The following is a 24,321-nucleotide window of genomic DNA, read 5'->3' on the forward strand; positions in this document are numbered from 1 at the left end:
TGGTGTCCTGTAACACTGCCCAACAAAACAACAAGTGCTCACTAAATTGTGTTCACCTCCTCCTGGAACTGCAGAATCAGATGGATCGAAAAGACACTTCCTGGTTTATTTGTCATGGAAGCTGTCAGCTTTTTACAGCAGGAGTTCTATGTCTCGTCTGTTGTATGTTAATCTCACCATTCTTAAGCAGCCCTGTTCTGAATGCCTGGTAACTGTCTAAAACATTTTACAAATGACCAGTATCAAAACGTGCTTTTGCACACGTCAAACTTGTGAACGTTTTGACACAAAAGCACAAAATTCTAGTTCTAGTTACTGGTAATCCTTGAGTCTGTCCCTCTTTGTGTCCCCGGGTCACCTTTGTGTTACCCTCTTTACTTCTATATTAGGACCTTAATTCTACACTTGAACTTGACCAGATTTCAATGTGTCGATTTGGCTTTGAACACTTTGTTGCAGGTATCATATAAATAGAGTGTTGCAGGGATGATGTATTTTTGTTCCCTCGACAAAAAACAATGGGATTTTTCCATGGGATTTTGGATTATTGCAGAAAATAAACTCTGTGGCAAACAAAAGTTTATGATACTTACACGTTTTGTTCAGCAAGATAATCTTCACTAATGAACACCACTTTTAAGATTTTTGAAGTGTAAATGGAATCGCCGGAAGTAAAAAGCTAACGTTAGGCTATAAACAAACTACACCATGGTCGCATTACTTCAGCGTCACCACCAGCTTAACTTTTAAGAGAATATAGATAGATATAAACACAACGAGGCTGTAAAGGCGGACTAGTGGGTGGATGACTTTCCGTGTTCGACATGAAAACGTTAATGTCCACGACAACCTCTGTAGTCTCATTTAGCCACTTGTTAGCAACCGCCTTTCTAAGACACGTAAAACCTTCAAAGTTCAATAGTAGAGTATTTATTGACGTGTTTCATGTCGTAGAACAAAGCGTTAAAATCTCTTAAGTTTGTGTTAACCACAGACCGTATTTCAGGCATCTAACCAAAAACTCATTCAAAAATACCCATTGTTTTCGAGGCGAGGGAACCGGAAGTGTAAAACTGTGAACTCATTTCCGGGTTTTAGGTCTCATTCCTGCAGCACATAGTATTGCCGTGCAGTGTAGCAGCTGTGATCAGATGATATCTGTCCTCTTTACTTCCTGTAGGGATCAACTCATTCTCCAGTAACTCCGGGTCACTGGAATACAGGTAAGAAGGGAAACTGATAGAGCTATTATTAATTATTTAATAGGGGGGGATAAAGGCTGGGAACAAAGTAAAGCCTACTACTGTGAGAAAGAGGAGACAGAGGTTTTGCTCTGTAACAGTCCAGCTAGGAGCAGAGGAGGGGAAAAAGGCAGCTCTCCATGTGCTGACAGGCAGCAGGGAGACCAATCACTCTGATAAAACACTCAGTACAGAAGCTCAGAAGTTTGCAAGTTCTTACTTCACCTCATTTACTTTAGAAGGGAAACTGATAGAGCTAATATTAATTATTATGCTGCATTGTTAGACATACTTTGGTTGGTTTCACAGTCTTATAATAATTCAATGCATGGTACCATAATTCTGCTGAGACTTTATTTTTAATGCAATAATGCAATTTCCAATAGGTTCGTAACTATAATGTAATGTCTTTAAATCAAAATGTAACATGTTAGAAGTAATGAGATTTCTTCAGTTAGTTAGTTAGTTAGTTAGTTACCCACTAACAAAAAAGATTAAGTTAGATTAAAGTAAGCAGACTCTTCACTCCTCTTTGTTATGTGTGTTAAAGCAGACTGGCTTTACAATCATTGTGTGTGTTTGTCAGTATTTCAGAGGAGGAGCCAGGCCCTCTGCGGAGCGACACTGAGGGTAAAGGAGGACCTAAAATCAGTCGGACGTTCAGCTACCTCCGCAGCAAGATGAGCAAGAAAGGCAAGGTGAGAACACCTGCAGCAAGGTAGTGCAGTGTACACGCTCATGCAAAAGTACAAAGTAAAACCAGAGGTGTTATAGCAGTGATGGTATTGATGGGACATGAGCTGTTAACAGTGACTATACAAAGTCAAGTCAAGGTACATTTATTTATACTGCCCAAAATCACAAGTTTGTGTCAGAGGGCTTTAAAATCTGTGCCATTCATTTCTGTCCATTTGTGGCTTTTTTATGCATCAGAGAGGTGGAAGGTTACTGACGCTGTTCAAAAAGGCTACAGGAAGCTGTAGCTGCTTCACAAAAAAGGCCTTTTAATAGTTGGTCTGTGATGGAGATAGTGATGATGATGATGTGCCCAACCCTGCAGTAATGCACTAACTACAAGAAAGAGAAAAGTGTAAAAATATATACATTGTTGAAGATGGGCTGAGCCCCGGACAGCCCTGGCCCAATTTAACCACCAGTATACTATATTCGCCATCCCTGGCCCTATTCTCGTTAAGCAGTCGCACATTGTATTCTCTCTTTTTGCCTTCTTCTTGTTCAGCCAAAAACAACAAACACACTTCTTAATTTTTAAGGCAGTTGGCAAACAACGTTATGCTGCATTACCGCCAGACTGACCCGGACCGGACTCAATTGTACTATGAATGGAAGTGCGTGTCAAAGTTGCCGCTTTGCTAAAAGACTGTTTTCGGCTGGTTTCAAAGCGGGGACCTCGATTTGTAAACTGAGAGTACAGATTTACACCTGTTTTTTTTTTTTTTAACTGACCGCAGAGGGGCTCCATACAATCCAGAATAGTTTTATGTAAACTGGTGCATTTAATTCATGCATCCCAAATGAAACTGATCCCCTCTATCTATCTATAAGCCCCGTCCAGCAAACTAAAACTAGAACTGAAACTAAATAAAAACTGAAGTGAAACTAAATATTCAAATAAATTAAAGAGACGAGAATATTGACTAAGCTAAATTATCCAAACTCACATTAAAAAGTCTTAGAACTAGAAGTAGAACAAAAAATATAAAAAACAAAAGCTAAAGAGAAGTGTATCTGGAGTATAATAATCCTACATTTAATGATGCCTCATGAAATATGAATGTTTGTCATCAGATACCAACATACAGTTTGAGGGTTTATGCTGAAATGTGAAGATGAGATGACAAAATACTGCAGAGAAAGAAGAGGAAGAGGAACTTAGTGCTTGTGTGTGTGTGTGTGTGTGTGTGTGTGTGTGTGTGTGTGTTCAGATGTTTGCTAGCTCACTTCCTGATTTGAAAGCAGACAGACAAGCAGCAGCAGGTTGTACACAATGATTGAATCAAAAAGACGACAACATGATGCTCAGACAGCGAAAGAAATCCAGCCAGACAGGATTCACACTGAGGATTAGAAGGAGAGCAGATAGACCGGCAGACAGGCAGACAGACAGACTGGAAAGAGAAGGAGACAAAAGGACAGTTACAGCCATGCTGAGTAAGAGGTTCAATCGCTCTGTGAGGTGGAGTGGAGAAACCAGATTGAATGAGGTAAGAAGATAATGATGGTGTGTGTGAGTGTAGTGTGATGATGGTGAAGATTAGGAATGTTCCCATCAGGTGTTTGTAATGAAGTATGCAGAAGATGTGACCAGAGGTTTGTAACGAGGAGCCGTTTTAGCGCCTCATGTAAAGAGCAGGTCCCTCCCCACGGTGATACACTCAGAGAGCTTAAAGAGACAATGGCCCCAGGGGAATAAAATGTGAGGCAAGTTAGTATGATTCATCCTGTCTGCTGATGATGCTTTTTTGATAACAAAATGTGTTGTTGTGATGTCACTGTACCATCCTGGTGTCTGGACTACAGTGTGCTATTTTTTCACTTAAAGGTGAATATGTATACATTAGGATGGGCAGTTTTACAGTTAAGACCATGATGGATAATATATTTGGGTATATTAGGACATTGTGGGATGTATTGCAAATATGTGACATGACTGAGAAGAACCTTGAACTGAAATCATTTGTTGAGACAAAAACAGGTGTCTATCTATAAACACTGGAATTTCCTGAACATTTACTTTAATCATTATCTGTCGCTGTCTTTTATCGCTTCCAGGAGAAGGAGAAGAAAGGAGAGAGGGAACGCGAGAGTAAAGAGAGAGAAAAGAAGAGTGCAAACGGTCATCTCTTCCTCGCAGTCAGTCCGTCTCCTTCCACAGCCTGTCAGCACTGCACCAAACTTCTGCACAATAAGGAAACTTTCCTCTGCAACAGTAAGACTCACCAACACCTCTTTTTCTTTTCTCCTTCCTTCTTTCATTTTTTCTCCCCTTCTCGCTTTCCTCTTCCCACTCTCTTCTTCCTCTTTTTATTCCTCCTTCTCCTCTGTGGCCACCTCTTCCTCTTGTAGTCTTTTCCTTTAGTAGTTTCACTGTGATGGATCTGCCTCATTTCCTCATTGTTTCTCACAGTAGGCGTCCACATATCAACACTACAGTTGTATTAACACTCGATTTAATGCTGAAGCTCAATGTTTTATTCAGGAGTCCACAGGGTTTGTAAAAAGCACACATAATTTCCAAACCAGTGGGAAAAAAAGCAGGACCTGCTGACATTTCCTCCTTGATGATTTTGCTCTCGGAGTCTACTACTACTACTACCTACTACCTGTAGGAACATTTTTATTATTGTTACTAACAATGAATATAACATGAATAATATCTGTCCATCCACACATTCTTTGTAGTAGTATTGCAGTTGATAGAAGTCAATCTCCATATGCTTCACTTATCACAAATGAAGGATTTCAGTCCTTCATGCAGTCATCAGTCATCACCATTGATGACTTCATGTTTGTCCTCTTCTCTCTGTTCATCACTGTCCCTGAATTTATCACACAAAGAGAAAGGAAGTCTGTCATTCTTCAGCAGTGTATGACGCAGTTAACAGGATAGAAGTTGTATTACTGTTGTTATTATTATTATTATTATTATTATTAGGTCTTTCCAGTAATTAGAAGATAACCAAGTAATCACGTTGTTTTTGCAATGATCACAAATTAAAGTGATCAGCCTTTGATTCTTCGATTTCACATGGGGTGTGATAATGTTATTTTCTTATTAGTTAAGTAGAACCAGCTTTAGAAGAAAACTCATCATTAAGTTAAGCATCATTGTGTTTGACCTTGAGTTAATTGCATTTTTCATTTCAATAAGAAATGGCTGAATGTTTTGAGTGACTGAAGTAAACTGTTAGACAGAGGAGTGGAACTTACCATCTGCGTCTGTAATTTGACAGTAGGATTTTTAAAAGTCCATGAGTGTCAGAAACCTTTTTAATCCACTAGCAGCAATCAGATGACACAACAAGCAGTTGGAGGAATTAATTGTTAGCAGCCATAACTTTTCGTTATGCTATATAAACAGCGAAACCAACAACATGTAAGGTCATTAGCTGACTTCCTGTCTGTGGCTCTTGGCTCTCTGAAAACAGCTCAAAGAAGCACCTTGGTAGGTTACAGTGCATAGTGCATGCCGCATGGTGGCAGCAGTTGCCCCATCAATTTCAGCCAGTGACCCTTGTGGCGTGTCATTCCTTCTCTCTCCCCATTTCCTGTCTACCTCTTCACCTGTCACTATGAAATAAAGGCAAAAACAAATGCCCCAAACTGCTCTCAAACATATAGTTTCATTTTTAATAAAGGCTCAGTAATTTCCTACAACAACTGCTCACTGTAGTTTTTATCAAACAAACAGGAGGAAAATGTGCATTTGTTGGGGACTATTTTCAGCAGTGGATAAATCCACATTTGGTGCTCTAGCGAGTATTTGGGGCAGCAGGTTGGTGTAAATCAGAATCAGAATTACTTAATTGATCCTCGGGGGGAAATTGTAAATAAACTACAGTGTGTGTGTTCATGGTAATGAAGGAACACATCTCCCAGTGCAACAGTGAGGCTCATTGATGTGTTTTAATACATGTTTATGGCACAGAGGAAGAAGATATATCAGGCTGTGATACACACCATTTATCCGACCTACCCATTAAAGTAATTTTTCTTTATTGACCCAGATGTTTTTGACACACACCCATTTGGAGAGTTTCAGATGAGTGACTTGAAGTCTGTGGTTTAGTTGTGTAGAGCAGAGCTCAGGGTCTCATTTGGCTGCACATCACTGATGAAGGACACATCTGAACAGACAGTAGCTTCTCACTCTGTTAGTTAAGTATCAGAACAGTCATTGCTAAGTTCCTGAATCTGTTCAAAACACTGTCAGAATGTAGATATCTAACTAACAGGAAGTTGTAGGTTTGAAGATGTAGACACTCACACAGTCACTGTCTCTATTTAGAGAGCTGACTCAGTGCTTTTCTATTGGAACTAAAGAGTGTTTTAACATGAAGGGTTGAGATGTGCTGGTGTGTGTGGATGAAAGGAGGGACCTTCTGCTAACAGTCTTACAGTCTGTTGCATCACTTTGTGTGTGTGTGTTGTGTGTGTGTGTGTGTGTGTGTGTGTGTGTGTGTGTGTGTGTGTGTGTGTGTGTGTGTGTGTGTGTGTGTGTGTGTATTGTCATTGCCATAGAGACTTGAGCAGTGTTTGTGTGGAGGAACACTGCTAGTTGCAGAGAGAATACTGCAGTGTGTGTGTGCAGGAAATGGAGGGTGAGATCATTGTGTGTGTGAGTGAGTGAGTGAGTGAGTGAGTGAGTGAGAGAGAATGTGACATTGCAGTAGGTTTGTGTATTGGTTTTATAATATGTATTACATATTACATGCTTGTTTCTAATGATCATCATGTGTTGCTTGCAGACTGTGGAGTCCATGTCCATAAGTGCTGTAGAGAGAGTCTGTCTGTCTGTACAAAGAGCAAAGCAAAGGTAAGTATCTTTGAATTAATCACTTCTAATTTGACAGTGGAATAAAGAAATAACATGCAGCACCATTAGCAGCCAAATACTCCATTTATTTATTTATATATTATATCATATATTATGACTATGATATGATAAACATTAGTAATCAGTGTCTTCTTGCAGCAGGGATCACATTCCAACTTTTGTATGTGTGAGGACATCAGAAATAAGTTTCAATCAATCTGCTTTTTTAAAGAAGTGGTATTTTTTAGTAAAAATCAGTAAAAACAAAAACATGTGTCCCTTATGCACAACACAGCACATATTAAGATGCCTTTTATTCAGAGCCCTGTACAGTAGCAGAAGAGCACATATACATGTTTGTATTACTGCCGATGAACATGAGACTTAAGATAAGACAAAGTGGGAAAGAGTGCAAAAATAAACAAAGTAAATAAAATCAGTAAGGTGCAAAACCACAATATACATATACACAATGCCAATAATGTAAACTGGTTAACTATAGTGGTCATGGTATGGATCAGTGGCATATATCTATGTATGTACAGTATCATATCTGAAGTACAGCTAAGTGTATATCATTAATTCAAAATGTTCAATGACTATATACGTCATATTGCACATTATGTTCCATAGTGTCCCCTAAATCAGACAGTTGTAATGATTGTAATGATGACCAAAACTAAGATGTCCAATACTTCAAGTTTTACCTTTCACCTAATGATGTGTTTGTTTCCAGCAGCAGTCGCTGATGCCAGAAGCTGTTCCTGGGTCAGGGGTTAACATGAGGAGTAAATGTAAGAACAGACACAACACAACTTCTAACAATACATATAGAGTTACTGTAAATGAACAGAAGGTCAACAGCAAATATAAAAAGCTTATTGTGAAGAGCATACTTCATGCTGGTGATGATGGTCAGGCAGTCTATTTCACTTACAAACACTTTAAGTCTGTCCATTGCTTTATGTAGTTTGTAGTTCTTTTTCTCTCAAAGATTTTGTATACAGTAAGTGTTAGGCTGCATTTTCAGAATCAGAATCAGAATCAGAAATACTTTATTGATCCCCGGGGGGAAATTGTACAGTACCGGTGCTACTGTACATGATTTTTCTTTCAACACTGTCAATAAGTGAGCACAGTGACAAACAGCAGTAAACAAAGGATAGAAATAATGTGAACGGTGTCATGTCTAACCCAAGCTATTTTCAGAGTGTCATTAAAACAACCCGAGTCTGTGACCATACAAAAATAGTCCAACTCGTTCAATACCAGACCATGTTAATTTAATGCCAGACTTAAATATGTTAAATGTGTTCATGCTGGACACATAAATCTGGTTACACTTATTTTTACAGTTATATGCTCTCCACTAATAGTAAGGAATGGGGATGAACTGTAATGTTGCTACCAGGTCACAACATTAGTTAGAGGTATTCTTTTTTCTCCCTGAATACAGTGTTGCAGGGATGATGTATTTTTGTAGGCAAACTCGGAAGTTAGCATCGCCCCTGACTAAAAGCAAATGGGATTTTATCCATGGGATTTTGGATTATTGCAGAAAACAAGCTCATAAACAAAAGTTTATGATACTTACACATTTTGTTCAGCAAGATAATCCCTAATGAACACCACTTTTATGATTTTTGAAGTGTAAATGGAATCGCCAGAAGTAAAAAGATAACGTTAAGTTATAAACAAACTACACATTGCATTACTTCAACGTCACCACCACTAAGCTTATCTTTTAAGAGAATATAGATATAGATATAAAGACAGATAGATATAAAAACAACGATGCACTTGTAGTGAGTAGATGGCTTTCTGTGTTCGGCATGAAGACATTAATGTTTGCGACAACCACTGTAGTCTCATTTAGCCACTTGTTTGAAGATGTTGTAGAACAAAACATTAAAATCTCTTAAGCTTGTGTTAACCACAGACCGTATTTCAGGCATCTAACCAAAAACCCATTCAAAAGGGAACCAGAAGTGTAGAAATGCTAACTCATTTCTGGGATTTAGGTCTCGTTCCTGCAGCACTCTATTTGAATGGTTTAGTCCATTAGTTCTGTCTGGTTTAGATAACTCACAAACGTCATTGCTGAGATCTTCGAACACGGTGACATCGATACAATAAAGTCTGACGAGTCACGTAAGTACAGTCAAGGTTGAAGCAAGAACTTAGCTGTTCTGTGATGGATTTTTACAAGAGACAGCTTGGGTCATAATTTTACTGTTCACCTTCATTTTCTCTTCCACGGAAGTCTGACTAACCTGTCTCGGCTTTCTTGCCATGTTCTTTTTAATGATGCCACCACACTCTCAGATCATTATTATCGTGGTCAGTACAATGTCGTTACTGATAGGAATAATGGTCAAAACAAAAATGAAACAAAAAGACCCAAGCTGACATTCCCCTTAAACCTTTTCCTTTGAAGTTGCTCTTGGTTTGGAGTAACCCTCCAAAAAGACTGCTAAACCTCCACTACATGTGTGGAATTAGACACCACATGTGAATTGTTTACGTCATCAATAGCTGACAGTGAAATAAAAAGACCCATAATATACCATATGTAATTAATATTTTGTACGTGTTATTAAACAGCGGATCACTTCCCGTTTATTGTAAGACTGCCTGTTTTTATACAAACAGTATAGATATTCCTTAAAACCAAGTGCAGAGACAAAACGTCTCCATTACTCTTCACATGGAGCTGTGTTTAGAAGGGAGAGGGGTAGAGTGAAGTATTCCGTGGATAAAGACATCTCAGTGAGAGCACCTGATTATAATCTAGTAAAAGGAAAATAATGTACACTTTGATGTTTGTATCTAGCTACATCTTCAGCATCATCTGTATCATCCACGTCCTCCTCATCATCACGGGAACGCTGGTCCACGACAACCGCCACTGACGACCAGCTTCCTGTGGTGTTTCCACGGAGACACCCCAGCATCTTCAACTCGCACAGTAACCTGGCCAAGAGCATCTCCACCAGCAACATAGCAGGGTGAGGAACCTCTCAGGCACACAGCACAGACTGACCAACGGTGTCCAAATAACACACATATGTCAGGATGTCACTGTGTATTTGTGGAGCAGTGGTGATGCTGAGCAGTCAGTGGGTCAGTCATGGCATCGACCTGTGTCTTTGAGCACCTTAGTGATACACACATGATAGGCTGATCAACACACCTAGCAGAATTCATATCTCCTCATGCAAATGCAAAATGCAAATTTCCTGAGATGAGATTATGTAGTCATGCTATCCACTCTCTTTTTTAATTTAAATCTGCATTATTATTTATTTTTCTCCTCTGAGTGTGAAGCTGCCTGTATGTATAGTATGTACTCAGTAGAACTAATGGTTGTTCCTTGCAGAGAGTGGACCTTAAAAACTCATCTTCATGGTTTTGTTCCTTGTAGGTTAGATGAGGTTCCACTGAAAGGCCTGAAGTTTCTGTCCCAATCCACTGACTCGCTACATCAAGGGAGCAAAGTCAATGCCTCGACGGAGTCACTCACCGATGAAGGTAGCATCAACACAGAGTGTATTTGATTGCGTGTCTGATCAACAGAAAGTTCTGTCTCTGATGTTGAAGCAGATTCCTGCATGTGCCCTTCTCATTGTTTGTGTGTGTGTGTTTGTGTGTGAAGGTACGGAGATGATGGACAGTCAGCTGATGGGAGAGTTTGAGTGTGACATTAAAGACCTGGAAGCTGATTCTTGGAGCGGCACAGTGGACAAGAAATTCTTGAAAATGCTGAAGAAAGATGAAATCAAGAAACAAGATGTCATCTATGGTAAAATATGATGTAACTTATTTTGGTAGGAAGATCAACTTTAGGTTTAAATGCTCCTGTCATGTCTATACTTGTGGAGTCCTTTCTCTCCACAGAGTTGTACCAGACAGAGTTCCACCACGTGAGGACACTGAAGATCATGTCTGAAGTGTACTACAAAGGCCTTCAGAAGGAGCTTCAGCTCGACTCTCACACTCTGGACAAGGTGATGAATGTACTGAGGAGCACTTTCATCTATGGACTCACACACATGCAATATTAATATTAAGAAGGAAAATAAGCACACATTAAATGCGAGTCTATTGATCATTCTCTTTAGATTTTCCCTGTTTTGGACGACCTGCTGGACACGCACACACATTTCCTCACCCTGCTCCTGGAGAGAAAGAGGGCCTCATCAGCTGAGGGACAAAACAACAACAGCATTCTCATCTGCAGCATCGGGGATGTCCTGGTGAACCAGGTTAGCCAGAAGAAGAAGAAAAGTGGCAGCAGGGATGAAAACACCACCTGCTATGGGGCCAGGCTTTGATATTTATAATATATATATAATTGACATTAATTGTTGAGAGGAATTTTTACATGAAGGTTTTAGGGATTTTTGAGATTGTTGGACTGGCACACTGATCAGTGGGTAGGGATAGGGTCTCAGTTGTGTGCTCTGCGGTGAAATGTACCTGCATGATGTTTCACCACAAAATGTTCTTATTGAAAATGACTGAAAAGATCAATAATCAATCAATACAACTTTTCATAGTACAAAAAGTTCTACAGACCAACTGATTGGGTAGTAGTCAAGCTGAAGATGTAAAGTTTCTCCTGTGGGTGGCACCAGACGAAAGGTCAGGGCTTTATTCTCTGGGGACTCCAATATTCACAGTCGATTCAACAGATTGAATATTGTTTTTAAATTCAGTTTTCAGGCTGTATTGCTGATCGTATGAAGAAGGTTTATGGGAAGTTCTGCAGTCGCCACAACAAAGCTGTCACTCTCTACAAAGACCTGCATGCCAAAGATAAACGCTTCCAGGCTTTCATCAAGGTCAGAGCTTACCTCACACCAGCTCCTTTGTATGTATTGAACATATTTATTGGATTCTGAAGGGACCTTTGTGTGTCTTTGTGTGTGAGCAGAGGATAATGAGCAACAGCATTGTGCGGAGGCTCAGTATTCCAGAGTGCATTTTGTTGGTCACTCAGAGGATCACCAAATATCCTGTTCTGATCCAGAGGATACTCCAGCACACTAAAGGTAAGGACAAAGACAACTCCTATAACAAGTCCCCCAAAGGCTCCACAGTCACAAACAATCTTGTGGACATTGTATTGTTTATTGGAATCAATGTACAAACTTTGCCATGATCATTGAAGTTGTAGCTTTACACAGTTTGGTTATGAAAAGGGAAAATGAACTCTGTGCAGAGTGATGCTGTGCTAAATGGAAACATGCAACTACCTACTTAATAATTCAGTGTATGATAAATGGCCCACTGTAAAGAACAGTGAAACCATGTTTTATGTGGTACCTCTGTGCTCTGACAGACTCGGATGAAGACCACAACTGTGTTTGTGAAGCGCTGCGCTGTGTGAAGGAGCTGATCACGGCTGTGGACAGTAAAGTCAACGAGCAGGAGAAGAAGCAGAGACTAAGGGAGGTCTACAGGTGCGCCAGTCTGACTAGACACTACAATAGACTTAGACTTAGACTTTATTTATCCCACAGCAGGGAAATTTACAAGTCACAGCAGCAAAGACAGAAAGGTGCAGAAACACACAGCAGACAAGCACTGTGTCAAAAAAAAAAATATTTAAAAAAAAAACAAAAACAATATACATATAATAAATACAGATATAAACAATATGGGGAACAAAAATAGATAAATACACGGGGAATATAAATATGTACAAATGTGCAGATGTACAGAATTATGCAGTGCTGTTAAACAGTCGGAATGAACGACCTGCGGTAGCGCTCCTTCTTACACCGTGGGTGTAACAGTCTGCTGCTAAAGGAGCTGCTCAGGGCCTCCACAGTCTTGTGCAGGGGGTGAGAGGTGTTGTCCATGATGGATGTCAGCTTGGCTAACATCCTCCTATCCCCCGCCTCCTCAATGGTGTCCAGCGGACAGTCCAGAACAGAGCCGGCTCGCCTAATCAGTCTGTTGAGCCTCCTCCTATCCCTGTCCGTGCTGCCCCCCCCCAAGCAAACCACAGCATAGAAGATAGCCGAAGCTACCACAGTGTCATAAAAAGTCCAGAGCAGTTTCCTGCACACACCGAAGGACCTCAGCCTCCTCAGCAGGTGGAGGACAGGACAAGAAGGTTCTTGTACAGGGCCTGAGTGTGGTCAGACCAGTCCAGTTTATTGTTCAGGAGAACACCCAGGAATTTGTAGTTCTCCACCACCTTAATGTCCAAAACCTGGATGTTCACCGGTGTGATGCTGGATGACTTCCTCCTGAAATCGATCATCATCTCCTTCGTCTTGCTGGCGTTGAAGCTGGTTGAGCTCACACCAGCTGACAAAGTCGCTGATGACCTCCCTGTATTCCAGGTCGTTCCCCTCAGACACACATCCAGCGATGGCAGTGTCGTCAGAGAACTTCTGGATGTGGCAACTGACAGTGTTGTGTCTGAAGTCCGAGGTGTAGAGGGTGAAGAGGAGTGGAGAGAGAACCGTACCCTGGGGAGCCCCCGTGCTGCAGACCACCACATCAGGCACACAGTCCCGGAGCCTCACATACTGTGGTCTGTTTGTGAGGCAGTCGATTGTCCATGAAGCCAGGTGATGGTCCAACCCCGCTCCCTCCAACTTCACCCTCAGCAGTGCTGGCTGGATGGTGTTGAAGGCACTGGAGAAGTCAAAGAACATGATCCTCATGACCAGTTGTGGACTGGTGGAGTGGAGGGCAGCTCGGGGAGGTGTGAAGAGGGGGCAGGATAGGTGGGGGAGGGAGACTGGGCAGAATCGAATCTGTTGAAAAACAGGTTTAGTTTGTTAGCCCAGTCCCTGTCTCCACTGTCCTGGTGTCTCCCCTCACCTTTTCCATGTCCACAGATCTTCTTACGTCCTCTCCAGACATATTATTTTGCCCCAGATGTTCCTCCAGTTTCCTCCTGTAGCTCTCCTTGCCCTTCCTTATTTGTTGCCGGAGCTGCTTCTGGATGCTCCGCAGCTGCTCTTTGTCCCCCGAACTAAAGGCCCTCTTCTTTTCATTCAGCAGGGCCTTAATGTCAGGGGTCACCCAGGGTTTGTTGTTGGGAAAACACTGTACCTTCTTGGAAGGCACCGTATTCTCCACACAGAAGTTGATTTAGTCCGTAATGCAGAGGGTCAAACTGTCAATGTCCTCCCCATGAGGGCTGCAAAGTGCTTCCCAGTCTGTTGTTTCAAAGCAGTCCCTGAGCCTTGCACTGGCCTCCTCAGACCACACCATCACAATACTGTATGTTGGCTGTGCTGGGACTAGTATATCAGCTCCTAGATCAGCAGATGGGAAGGATTTAGCTCATCAGTTCAGACTATCATAGACTAAAATACTTATTTCTGTTCGGGGGGCCTGACATCCCCTCAACCAAAATACACTCTCGGTTTATTGTCTGAAGTTGAAAGCCCACCTTTTTGTCTGATTTAAAATCGTCAAAGCTGAGGTGGGTGTTCAGAGAACAATCTCACCACAAAGTCCAGTGGTAGCTGATGTCGATGCTATTACTGTTTCAATAATTCAATATTTGCTCTCGTTTAGAAAAAAAGAAAACACTAATAGATAAACCAGATTAATCATTAAATTAATCAGTCTCGTCAAAAGGAAATTCTTTTTGATACATTCACTTCTGCTTCAAAGAAAAACACACAGGCAACTTCTTGCTGCTAAATGAGGACATTTATTTATAGCTAAATGTCTAATAACTGAATAAATGAAGGATTAATAAAGAGTACATGATGAAGAAGGGCAAAGGTTCTGGTCAGGCTAACTCGAAAACTAAACATCGAAAAATAAAACCATGAGGGTTAGTGGTGCAAAAATATAAAAATATAAAGAAATAGCTCTTCAATTTAACACTAAGCCACTCAGAGCCTTGCTTAGAAAAGTTGAATTGTGCGCGGCGAAGAAAAAAAAAGTTTTCGAAAATTTTCTAAGGTAACTAAGAGATGTTGCTTGAATTCAAGTTGAGGACCAGCCTGAAGATTGGAGATCGATCAGGCTATTTTAATACTATGCCAAAACAGGCAGAGTTTGGAGTTGGAGGAAGGTGTTTCACGCTGAAACTCTATTCCTTTGTCTGAAACTTTAGTACTGTTGTTCATGTTTCCTGACTCCAGTGAATTTAATTAATTTAAGTTGTACATGCAAAATTCACAACATCACTATGGCCATGCAATCATGATTTAGGACATTATATAACATAGTAGTTACAAAATAATTTCGGGAACGCATGGTTTTGCAGCAGTCATATTTCAGAATGTCATTCAAGCAGTTATCTAATATTCCTCACCACTAACTATCAAAACATACATTTCCAATATTGCTAATAGGTGAACTGTAAGTTAATACTTAATTTGATTACACCATACAGTATAATAAACTATCATTTTACACACTTATAATTGCATCAATAGTAAATAGAGACTCATTCTCAACAGAGTTGCACTTTTTTTTTTGTTACCCCTTGGAATTCCTGAAAGTGAAGAATCAGTCCTGCAGGATGTCTGTGAATCTGGGAGAGACACTCTCCCCTGTAGTCACTATACTAATACATTGAGCTGCCTCATAAAAGCACAATGCTGTATATAATAGCCTTCTCCCAGGATGTGGGATTCATGTCACATTAAGGTTACAAGAAGGGAAGTAGGAGGATCAGCTGGAACCTTATTCTCAGTCAATGCACTTCTCTGTAACTCAGTGTGGATAAGAGACAAGTGAGTGAAGGTAAACATGGACTTTTCTGTTTTCTGTCATCTCCAGTCGCACTGACAGTAAGTCTATCATGAGGATGAAGAGCGGTCAGATGTTTGCTAAAGAGGACCTGATCAGAGGGAGGAAGTTGCTGCATGATGGAGGGCTGCAGCTGAAAAACTCTGCTGGACGACTCAAAGGTTCAAGATGGTTCCAGTCTTCTTCATCTTTAAACATTGCATTCATTGTTTTGTATGCAGAGAGTATGACACAGAGTGAAAAAGCTCTCGCATACTATCAGACAGCAGATCATCTTTTGCCATCATCTTTTTCTTGTTGTTGCAGATGTCCATGCCATGCTCCTGTCTGACGTGCTGGTCTTTCTTCAGGAAAAAGACCAGAAATATGTATTTGCCTCATTGGTAAGTACCACATTGCAAAACTGGATCTGTTTTGTATTTCATTGAAATATACAGTATATGCTCAGTCCATCATCTATATTCTCATAGAGTGTGATTTGGAACTGTTTGTCCTCAGGACCAGCGCTCTACAGTCATCTCTTTACAGAGTCTGATCGTCAGAGAGGTTGCTAATGAGGAACGCGGTCAGTTTTCTCTCCTTTGATGCATTTTGTGAATCTCTTTTCTTTCTATGCACAGAATTGCTTCCATTTAAATGAAAACTGAGTTGATGTCAAACACTTATTCTGGTATTGTGTCCTGTAGGTCTCTTTCTGATCACAGCTGGTATAGAGAGACCAGAGATGGTGGAGGTGCTGGCCAGCAGCAAGGAGGAGCGCAACACATGGAGGGCCATTATACAGGATGCCATGCACTGCATGTGAGGACACACGCACACATTATGTTCTCTTTCTTTTGTAATAAACTACATCAGAGTCCTTTTAATGGAGGAATCAGACACCTAACAGTGTTCTGTTGGGAGACGACGTGTATGTATCTCTCCAGAGATTATGGGATAGCAGCAGGGGAGGGCTCAAAGGTTTTTAGCTTCGATCAAACAGAAAGTGTCCAGCTGACAGCGGCCTTATGTTTGTGTGTTGACAGGGAGAAAGATGAGGATGAGGGAGTTCCCAGTGAGACGGAAGAGGACAGGCGACAGCAGGAGAACAGAGCAAAGGAGATCCGAGGTGACCACCCACATCTAGTATTATATTATATTCTGTTCTGTTCAACAAATAGCGTCCTTGCATCAGTGTTATACATTCATCTGTGTTTTATTCCAGAGCTTCTACGAAGGAAAGACGAGCAGATCATGTCTTTATTGGAGGAGAAGGTCCACATCTTTAGAGACCTGGGCGACTGTAATCTTGTCCCTGATGATACAAACCCATCAGTCAGGGAACGGATGTTATTCAGGGCCACGCCTGATGATGTCACAAAGGGGGAGCCAATCATAAAGGATGCCCTGAGGGAAGGTGAGCAGGGATCTGAGGTTATAAAAATTAAATTAAATTACTGTGTGTGTCCCAGAGGTGTATAATATTTCCATTTCTTTCCAGTGGAGACCTTGCATGCCTTAGTCAACAGTGGTGTTGGTGGAGCAGGCTGCAGTGTTCCAGTTAGCCTGACAGGGGGCAGTGTGGGACCGGTCTGTCTGCCCAGGAGAGCTGAAACGTTCGGAGGCTTCGACAGTCATCAGATGAACAGCAGCAAGAGTAAGACACATGCACTCATGCACAGGGATACCCATGTAGCTTAGTCAGCACACATTTGGAAAACCAAAAGACTACCAGGTCTGTTGGTCAGCAGTTAAATAAATCCACATGACAGCAGGTGTAATACAGTCAGTTTTGAGTCATCGCTGGTGTACCTTGTTTCAGTTTCCTTTGAGGACTTAATCTTTACAACACGACAACACGGTGTATCCCACATGTTGGCTGAAGATCACCTGCTGTGAGAAAAACCTGACTCTCTTTGTGAACTCCTTCAATCCTTCCTCTCCTCTTTTCCTCTGTCCTCAGATGGAGAGAAGGAAGAAGGGGATGAATCACTGGACCTCCGCAGGACTGAGTCAGACAGCGTGTTGAAGAAGGTGTGTGTGTGTGTGTTGTCTACAGTATGTGTCTCCATAATGCATTAATTATGAATGCATCTCAGTGTCACATCTCAGAGAGTACCTGATAAACAAAGCAGAAATGTTTCAGAGCCAGCAATTCTTATTGATTGAATAGGCGCCATATTTGGGTCCAATATTGACATACATCCATGGTGCAGCCTCACAGAGCTGCTAGCAAGGCTGAAGACTCTTAGACTGGTTTGGAAATCAACACTGTAAATCCCTTTCTAATAGTTCAAATGAGCTCATGCTCCTAATCCCACCCACTTGTAGAAATAACTGTTTGACTCTGTGTTTAAAGAGGATGGTGGACATTTTCTTACAGCCTGTATCTGATGACCATGAGCGGAAATGCAGTCAAAGCGTTTTTGCTATGTCGGTGATATTGATATTAAGTAGTTATGTTGGTCTTGCATAAAGCTAGCTACATGTTAACATACCATTGGTATTTCTCAGTGGGAGACTCCCAGCAGAGATGTCATTACTAATACCACTAACAGTGATACAGTACAAAATAAAGCTAGCAAGAGCATGATGCTAATGCTAGAGTAAAATCAAAGACAAAGTATGTCCCATCTCTTATGTCCCAGCAGCAGACAGACATGTCACAGTGTTGTATCATTTTCCACTCCGCTCTCCACACATCTGCTCCTCTGCTCCTCTTTCCAATATCGCACTGCTTTTCAAGGTGTATATAGACTATTTGCCAGTCACTGTGTATATAACAGTAAGACTGTGTGGAAGTTAAATGTGCTGTAAATGTTAATGTGAAGTGTGTGTGTGTGTGTGTGTGTGTGTGTGTGTGTGTGTGTGTGTGTGTGTGTATGTGTGTATGTGTGTGTGTGTGTGTGCCTCAGGGAGCCACTGCCAGCCTACAAATGTTGCTGAAGAGAAACAATGAGGTAAGTATGTGGGCTTCTTGTTTCACCCTGCTATCTTTTACCATAATATCTGTATGTGATGTAATATCATGTGTGAAAATCTTTCGTCTAGGTTGACAAACTTGTCTACTTCAAAGGGTGGCAGGCTCTTAAAAAGGTTGGAGATGTCATTACTGAAACCTCAATGTGATTTGATGCTGTGTTTTTCCAGCAGGTCCAGCACAGTGTGACACATCTTCATGACCTGCTGGTTTCACTGCAGGTACCAGAAACACACCTACAGTCAGTAAAAAGATGTCTTATACAGTGTGTACACGTAATTTTCATTCTAATTCTTTCCAAACCTCATTGCTCCTGCCTCTAGGCTGTGGTGGTCCAGCAGGACTCATTCATCGAGGACCAGCGGCAGGCCCTGAATGACCGGCTCACCACCAACTCCTCCAGACACTCATCCTCTTCTTCTCTCTCGTCCTCTTCCTCCTCCCGCCCATCCTCCCTCATCGAGCAGGAGAAACACAGGAGTCTGGAGAGACAGCGACAGGAGGCGGCCAGCCTGCAGGTTGACTTTCACTGCTGCTTATTTTCACATCATGAATCCTGGTTGCAGTGAGCTCATACTTGTTCATTAGCTTTGCGTTATATTTATCTATAGGATTCTCTTTACCTCACATTTGTTTTAATCCATTACCACACCTAACCCTAACTTACACTCAATGTAATATCTACACACCTGTGTGGTTTGTTTCAGAAACAGCAGGCTGCACATCAGGAAGAAAAGAGGAGGAGAGAGAAGGTATGGGAGATGAAGGAGAAAGGTCTGGCAGAGCAGGAGGAGAGGCTGAGGGTAGAGGAGGTGGAGACCAGGAGGAGGAGTCAGGAGCTGATGGAGGAGAGAGAGATGCTGCAGAGGAAGAAAGAGGAGTACCAGAGAGAGCTGGAGAGGTTGAGGGATGCCCAGAAGAGGCTGGAGAGAGACAAGGAGGCTCTGAAGAGAGACACAGAGAGACTGGAAGCCATGAAGAGTGACGAGGTGAGAATCTAGGCTCAAAACAAGGGGGACTATATTAGTCCATAGCTGTAGTCAGAGTAGAGGTAAAGCTCTGGTCACAGGACTGGCTGAGCTCACCCAACACTGTATAGTCCAAAGAGTTAAATCTGTAACTTGTGCCACAATAACAGCTAACAGGAGTCAGTGTTTGCATACCCACAGTGATCTAATCAGCTAAAACCAGTGAAATCTGTATAGAAACTGCTGCTAACCTCTTGCCATTTGTCCCCCATGCATAGGACTGTCAGATTCTGAAATTAATTAATTAATGTTTTAAGATAACGGCACTTGTCACTGACATACTTTATTTAGGTATGTGTCTTTGTTTGGATGTAGATATTGCCAAAATATGACTGTATTACTTGAAAAAGCGTAGTGTTTATCTATAAGATGGTGGGTGGTGACTCCACAATCTTGGTAGTAGATAATTCTGATTTATTTATTTTGTAATAATGACCATTTCTTCATCTCTTCTTTGGAAGAGAAAATAAAGGTGAACCAACCACAGATTACAGACCCACTTGCGGCTTCAACTTTGACCTTACTCTAGTTTTCCTGTGCAGTGAGGGTTTCTTAGTGACATTTGAAGTGCATCACTTTCAGTTTTCTCCTCCAAAAGCAGTGCTTTAGGTAATCTGGATAAAAGATGCTTGTCTGGCTGCATGTGTTTCTGATTTTTAGTGATTCTCAGCTGTCAAGTTGTGGATTACAATGTTATTAATACTGATAGAAGTGATGGCCCCAGCTACAAAAATAAGATAGACCTTTTCCTTTAAGTATCTATGATGCTACCAGTGACAGTTCCAGATTGATTGATTGGTCTAGTATCTTGTAAACATGGATTGTTTGCATTTGCAATGAATAAGACAGATTCATATCTTGGCTTGACGAGCATACAGAAATCATTAGCGGCACCATTTAAACCCTATATTAACGACTATACAGCAGGACAACCTCATGGGAAAGAAAGCTGATACTGTAACACAACTCTTCTCTATGGAATAACTAGTCAGTCTGTGAAGGGGACATTATTCATATTGAAGACTTTTCTTATTAATGAAGTGCATGATATTAATGATCCCAACAAAGAGGCAATATTTTATTGGGTGATGTCGCAGTGTACTGACACACCTTTGACACCTGTACGTCATGGTAAGAAGTCAAACCACTGGAGGTCAGCAAAAGATTTCCAGCTGCTGTTAGGTTGCTCTTTAAATTATTTCACTTCAATGTTCACTGCCTCAGGAACTGCTGGTGTGCAGGATTGAGAGGTCTTCATGCCTCTGTGGTTAAGATAAAATAAGATAATCCTTTATTAATCCGTCAGTGGGGAAATTTGCATTGTTACAACAGCAACATAAGAGACATAAGTAGGAAAAATAAAGATATAATAAATAATAAAGACAGTTATAAAAAAACTATAAGAACAATTATAGAAACAGTTTACAAGTTTACAAATTTACAAATTCACAGAAAGAGATGATGGAATTAAATGTATTGCACATAGAGAGATATAGATATTGCACCATTTGTTATACATTCAAAATATTGCATGAAAGTGGAATGTCAGTGTCTAAGGCACACTTCATATAACCAGATCTGTGATCCTCCATGACATGCTGGGGTAAATACAGATGAAACATTGGGTACAGGTCTTTGTAGCTTGTCCCTCGTCTCTATGCGTTATTTACAGTCGGAGCAGCTGCAGAGGTACCAGCGGACTTCCTCCACCACCTCTGAAGACTCCATAAGGTTCCACAGCTCCGGGTCTCTGGATCTGGATTCAAAAGAAGCAGCAGAACAGCCAAAAGAGGTATGATTCACAGAAGGAGAACAAACCAGTGTGTTTGTTGCAATTCAGTAGTAAGTAGTCTGCAATATTAGTCCTACAACAACTACAAGAACTCTTTTTCTGGATGTACTGCAGGTGGAGCTCTCATCCTCTGCTCCAACCAAAGAACCTTTTCTCCGCATCGGATCCAAGAGGATGGGCAAAAACTTCAACCCCTTCTCCTCGTCCTCCTCCTCTAAGCCTCAGGGAGCAGAGAAGGAGTCCCAGCTCCCCACCAGACTGCTCCAACTGGCCAAACCCAAAGAGAAGAAAGACAAGAAGAAGAAGAAGGGGAAAGGAGGGGAGCAGACACAGACTGGTACGATGAACAAAGTCTATCCTGACATTAACAATTTCTCTTGTGTCTGTATCTGTATATTAGGGAAAGAATCTCTATGTTTCTTCAGTCAAATAACACAAGCCTATGGGCATGGAAAATAAAGGGTTATCAATCGACTACACAATGCCAGGTTGTCTGAAGAAATCACAAAGTTATACCATTGGTCGATGGTGACATTATTCTGTTTACACTGTGCAATCAACATTTACTTTATAATGATAAGTTAAAGTAAAAAACTTGTCTGTTGCCACTTGAAGATATGAGTGGAAAAGTTGTTGCAACTGCATTTATAAGATTTTTTGACTCAAACATAGCTTAACCCTGTCATATGATATTCTATTTCAGTAAACTTATTACTGAGACCACTAAAGAAAATTGCAGATCAACATTTAATATCCAGGAATTCACATTATAGACACTACCAAACTATCCATGTAACAATTTGTCCACAATATAGCACATTGACCAAACACAGCTACCCTTAAAAGTGGTTGAAAATGCTTTAAGAATCTCTTATCTATGCTCACCATGTGAAATACGCCGATTTGCCTTCCTGCTGATATTTAGATGTTCGAATTGATACCACTCTCATGTCTGTACGGTAAATATGAAGCTACAGCCAAGAGATTGTTAGCTTAGCATAAAGAGTGGAAACAGAGGAAAGGTCCAAAGGTAACATCCACCTGCCAGCTCCTTTAAAGCTCACTTCACTATTTTACAGGAGATAATGTGCGGGACTATTTATAATGTTTCAGTTTTAATGTCTCTTTAGAAAGAAAACAGATGTCGGATCCTCAGAATGATGGAGACATCTTCTTCTGCTGAGAACCTGAACAATACACATGTGAACTTCTAACCTTCCTGAGGAACCAGACAACTGGCCAGTGCAGCAAAGAGGACCCAGAGTGCCTTAACTCTCTATTTAGAAATAAAATGCCCACGTGTCTTTGCTGACAATCTGGCTTCTGGATACTGTCCCTGGATACTGTCCCTGGCTTCCTGTCAGACAAAAAGGACCATCATGGATGAGAAGCCAGCCGGATTCCCAGGATGACAGTTTGTCTTACCTGTACGTGTCCCAAGTAAACAAAGGTAATGACCTTCTCCCAGAGACACCAGGCGAAGGTATGTTGAGTTGATTCAATCAGAAGGACTTCATTCAACAAATGTGCCAAGAATGTGATGGAAAGCCAAAGAGGATCCAACAAGAGCACTGTGAGGAACACAAGAGGGAGACAGATTCATGGTTTCTTTCACCTTGTCTTAGACCAGATGATCAGATGACGCTTCAAGTCAAATCTCCACAAGACTTTAAACTGTAGCAAACCTTAGCTTTAACATCAACCAATAATAACGGTCATTTTCTTTCAAGTATTGCTCATGCCGACTCTGAATGCTTGTGGAACTGGTGACTCCTGAGTTTCAGTGAACAGTTACACAGTCTGGGTCCCAGGCTGAACAACAGCCCAATCTAATGTGACAAACTGACAAACAAGACGTAAGAAGGAGTAACATATGGCACACGACATGGTGTTTGTAACAGTTAGAAACCCCTGAACGGGTCCATCATTTCTCACTGACCACACTATGTGCTGAGGTCAGTGTGTGGCCACAGACTTTCAGACACAATCAATCAGTGACACATCAGTCACCAGAGAGAGATGGAGGAATCTACAGAGACAGGCCTGTCTCATGGTCTACTGAGTAGTCAGGACAGAAAACGAGAGTGGGAAGGATCAGCAAAGACTGTGGTTTTAATGCCTTACGTCTCTGATATCATCCAATGTCATTAAATGTAATGACATTGGAATGAAGTGCATGGTCAAAGCATATGTTTTTAACACAGCTGTTGTCAGATCATCATCTCTTATCTCTAGAAAGTCATCATTCTAATGTAATTGGTCATGAACCAAATGTACCAGTCAGTTTGGACAACAGCTCAGTATGAATCATCGTTAATCATCATTCAGTGTCATGTCATGTCACTGCAGCACAGCAGGATCAGGAATACAAAGATTTTAACATGCACTTTATATACATTAGAGAGTGATGCTTTATTTTAAGGGTCTGTTATTTCCTAATAATTTAATCAGAAAGAGGAACATTCTTGAAAGAGCCATTTATTATTGCAAACTTTTATTCTTAGTTTTTATCTTGTGCACACAAGTTCTTAACTTATGCTTAAAATGAATATCATCTGTCACGGCTTTGGGGGCCCCATACGTATGCTTGCTTGTAGATACATTTCACATATTTCCACATTTTTGCATGTCCATTTAATTGAAATTATTTAAGTGTACCAATTGAAGACTGTATCTGTTTCCTGTAATAAGTATCAGATAACACAGTTCTTTGTAAAAGTCCTAGTAAATGACAAGGAAATGATTTGGAAATGACAGAGCTGTAAAATAAAGCATTTACCTTAGTACTACTTTGTAGTGGGACTCTGCCAGAATTCAATATTATTGAATATAGTACTTCAGTTGATTTATATTGAGATGATATGATCATATCATGTTATTGATTTACAATATTCTGCGGTCAACATGGATGACTCCAAGCACCTTTGAATGAAAAACGTTCTCTTTTTTGATCCACAGTGAACTCACTTCTGTGCTTCGAACATCAGTTTGACTGAGCTAGACAG

The 24,321-nt window shown here is 40.9% G+C and overlaps 1 protein-coding gene across 1 annotated transcript in view; it reads left to right on the forward strand.

Moving 5' to 3' along the window:
* LOC139286366 (A-kinase anchor protein 13-like) overlaps positions 1-22,630 on the forward strand; it is a 77,677-nt gene extending 55,047 nt beyond the window's left edge. The window contains exons 20-48 of the mRNA XM_070907121.1: positions 1,181-1,223; positions 1,828-1,939; positions 4,035-4,191; positions 6,731-6,798; positions 7,363-7,368; positions 7,535-7,592; positions 9,632-9,806; positions 10,223-10,329; positions 10,454-10,600; positions 10,696-10,805; positions 10,920-11,063; positions 11,517-11,642; positions 11,735-11,852; positions 12,143-12,263; positions 15,568-15,698; positions 15,844-15,920; positions 16,036-16,102; positions 16,224-16,338; positions 16,563-16,645; positions 16,742-16,933; positions 17,018-17,173; positions 17,480-17,550; positions 18,432-18,476; positions 18,667-18,717; positions 18,820-19,014; positions 19,204-19,485; positions 21,197-21,318; positions 21,409-21,653; positions 22,447-22,630. Of these exons, the coding sequence (XP_070763222.1) occupies positions 1,181-1,223; positions 1,828-1,939; positions 4,035-4,191; positions 6,731-6,798; positions 7,363-7,368; positions 7,535-7,592; positions 9,632-9,806; positions 10,223-10,329; positions 10,454-10,600; positions 10,696-10,805; positions 10,920-11,063; positions 11,517-11,642; positions 11,735-11,852; positions 12,143-12,263; positions 15,568-15,698; positions 15,844-15,920; positions 16,036-16,102; positions 16,224-16,338; positions 16,563-16,645; positions 16,742-16,933; positions 17,018-17,173; positions 17,480-17,550; positions 18,432-18,476; positions 18,667-18,717; positions 18,820-19,014; positions 19,204-19,485; positions 21,197-21,318; positions 21,409-21,653; positions 22,447-22,499 (3,377 nt within the window). The 3' untranslated portion in view covers positions 22,500-22,630. The remainder of the gene's footprint in view (positions 1-1,180; positions 1,224-1,827; positions 1,940-4,034; positions 4,192-6,730; positions 6,799-7,362; positions 7,369-7,534; positions 7,593-9,631; positions 9,807-10,222; positions 10,330-10,453; positions 10,601-10,695; positions 10,806-10,919; positions 11,064-11,516; positions 11,643-11,734; positions 11,853-12,142; positions 12,264-15,567; positions 15,699-15,843; positions 15,921-16,035; positions 16,103-16,223; positions 16,339-16,562; positions 16,646-16,741; positions 16,934-17,017; positions 17,174-17,479; positions 17,551-18,431; positions 18,477-18,666; positions 18,718-18,819; positions 19,015-19,203; positions 19,486-21,196; positions 21,319-21,408; positions 21,654-22,446) is intronic.
* The last annotated feature ends 1,691 nt before the right edge of the window (positions 22,631-24,321 follow it).

The sequence above is a fragment of the Enoplosus armatus genome, chromosome 6 (genome assembly GCF_043641665.1).
Source record: "Enoplosus armatus isolate fEnoArm2 chromosome 6, fEnoArm2.hap1, whole genome shotgun sequence".
NCBI classification, from domain to species: Eukaryota; Metazoa; Chordata; class Actinopteri; order Centrarchiformes; family Enoplosidae; genus Enoplosus; species Enoplosus armatus.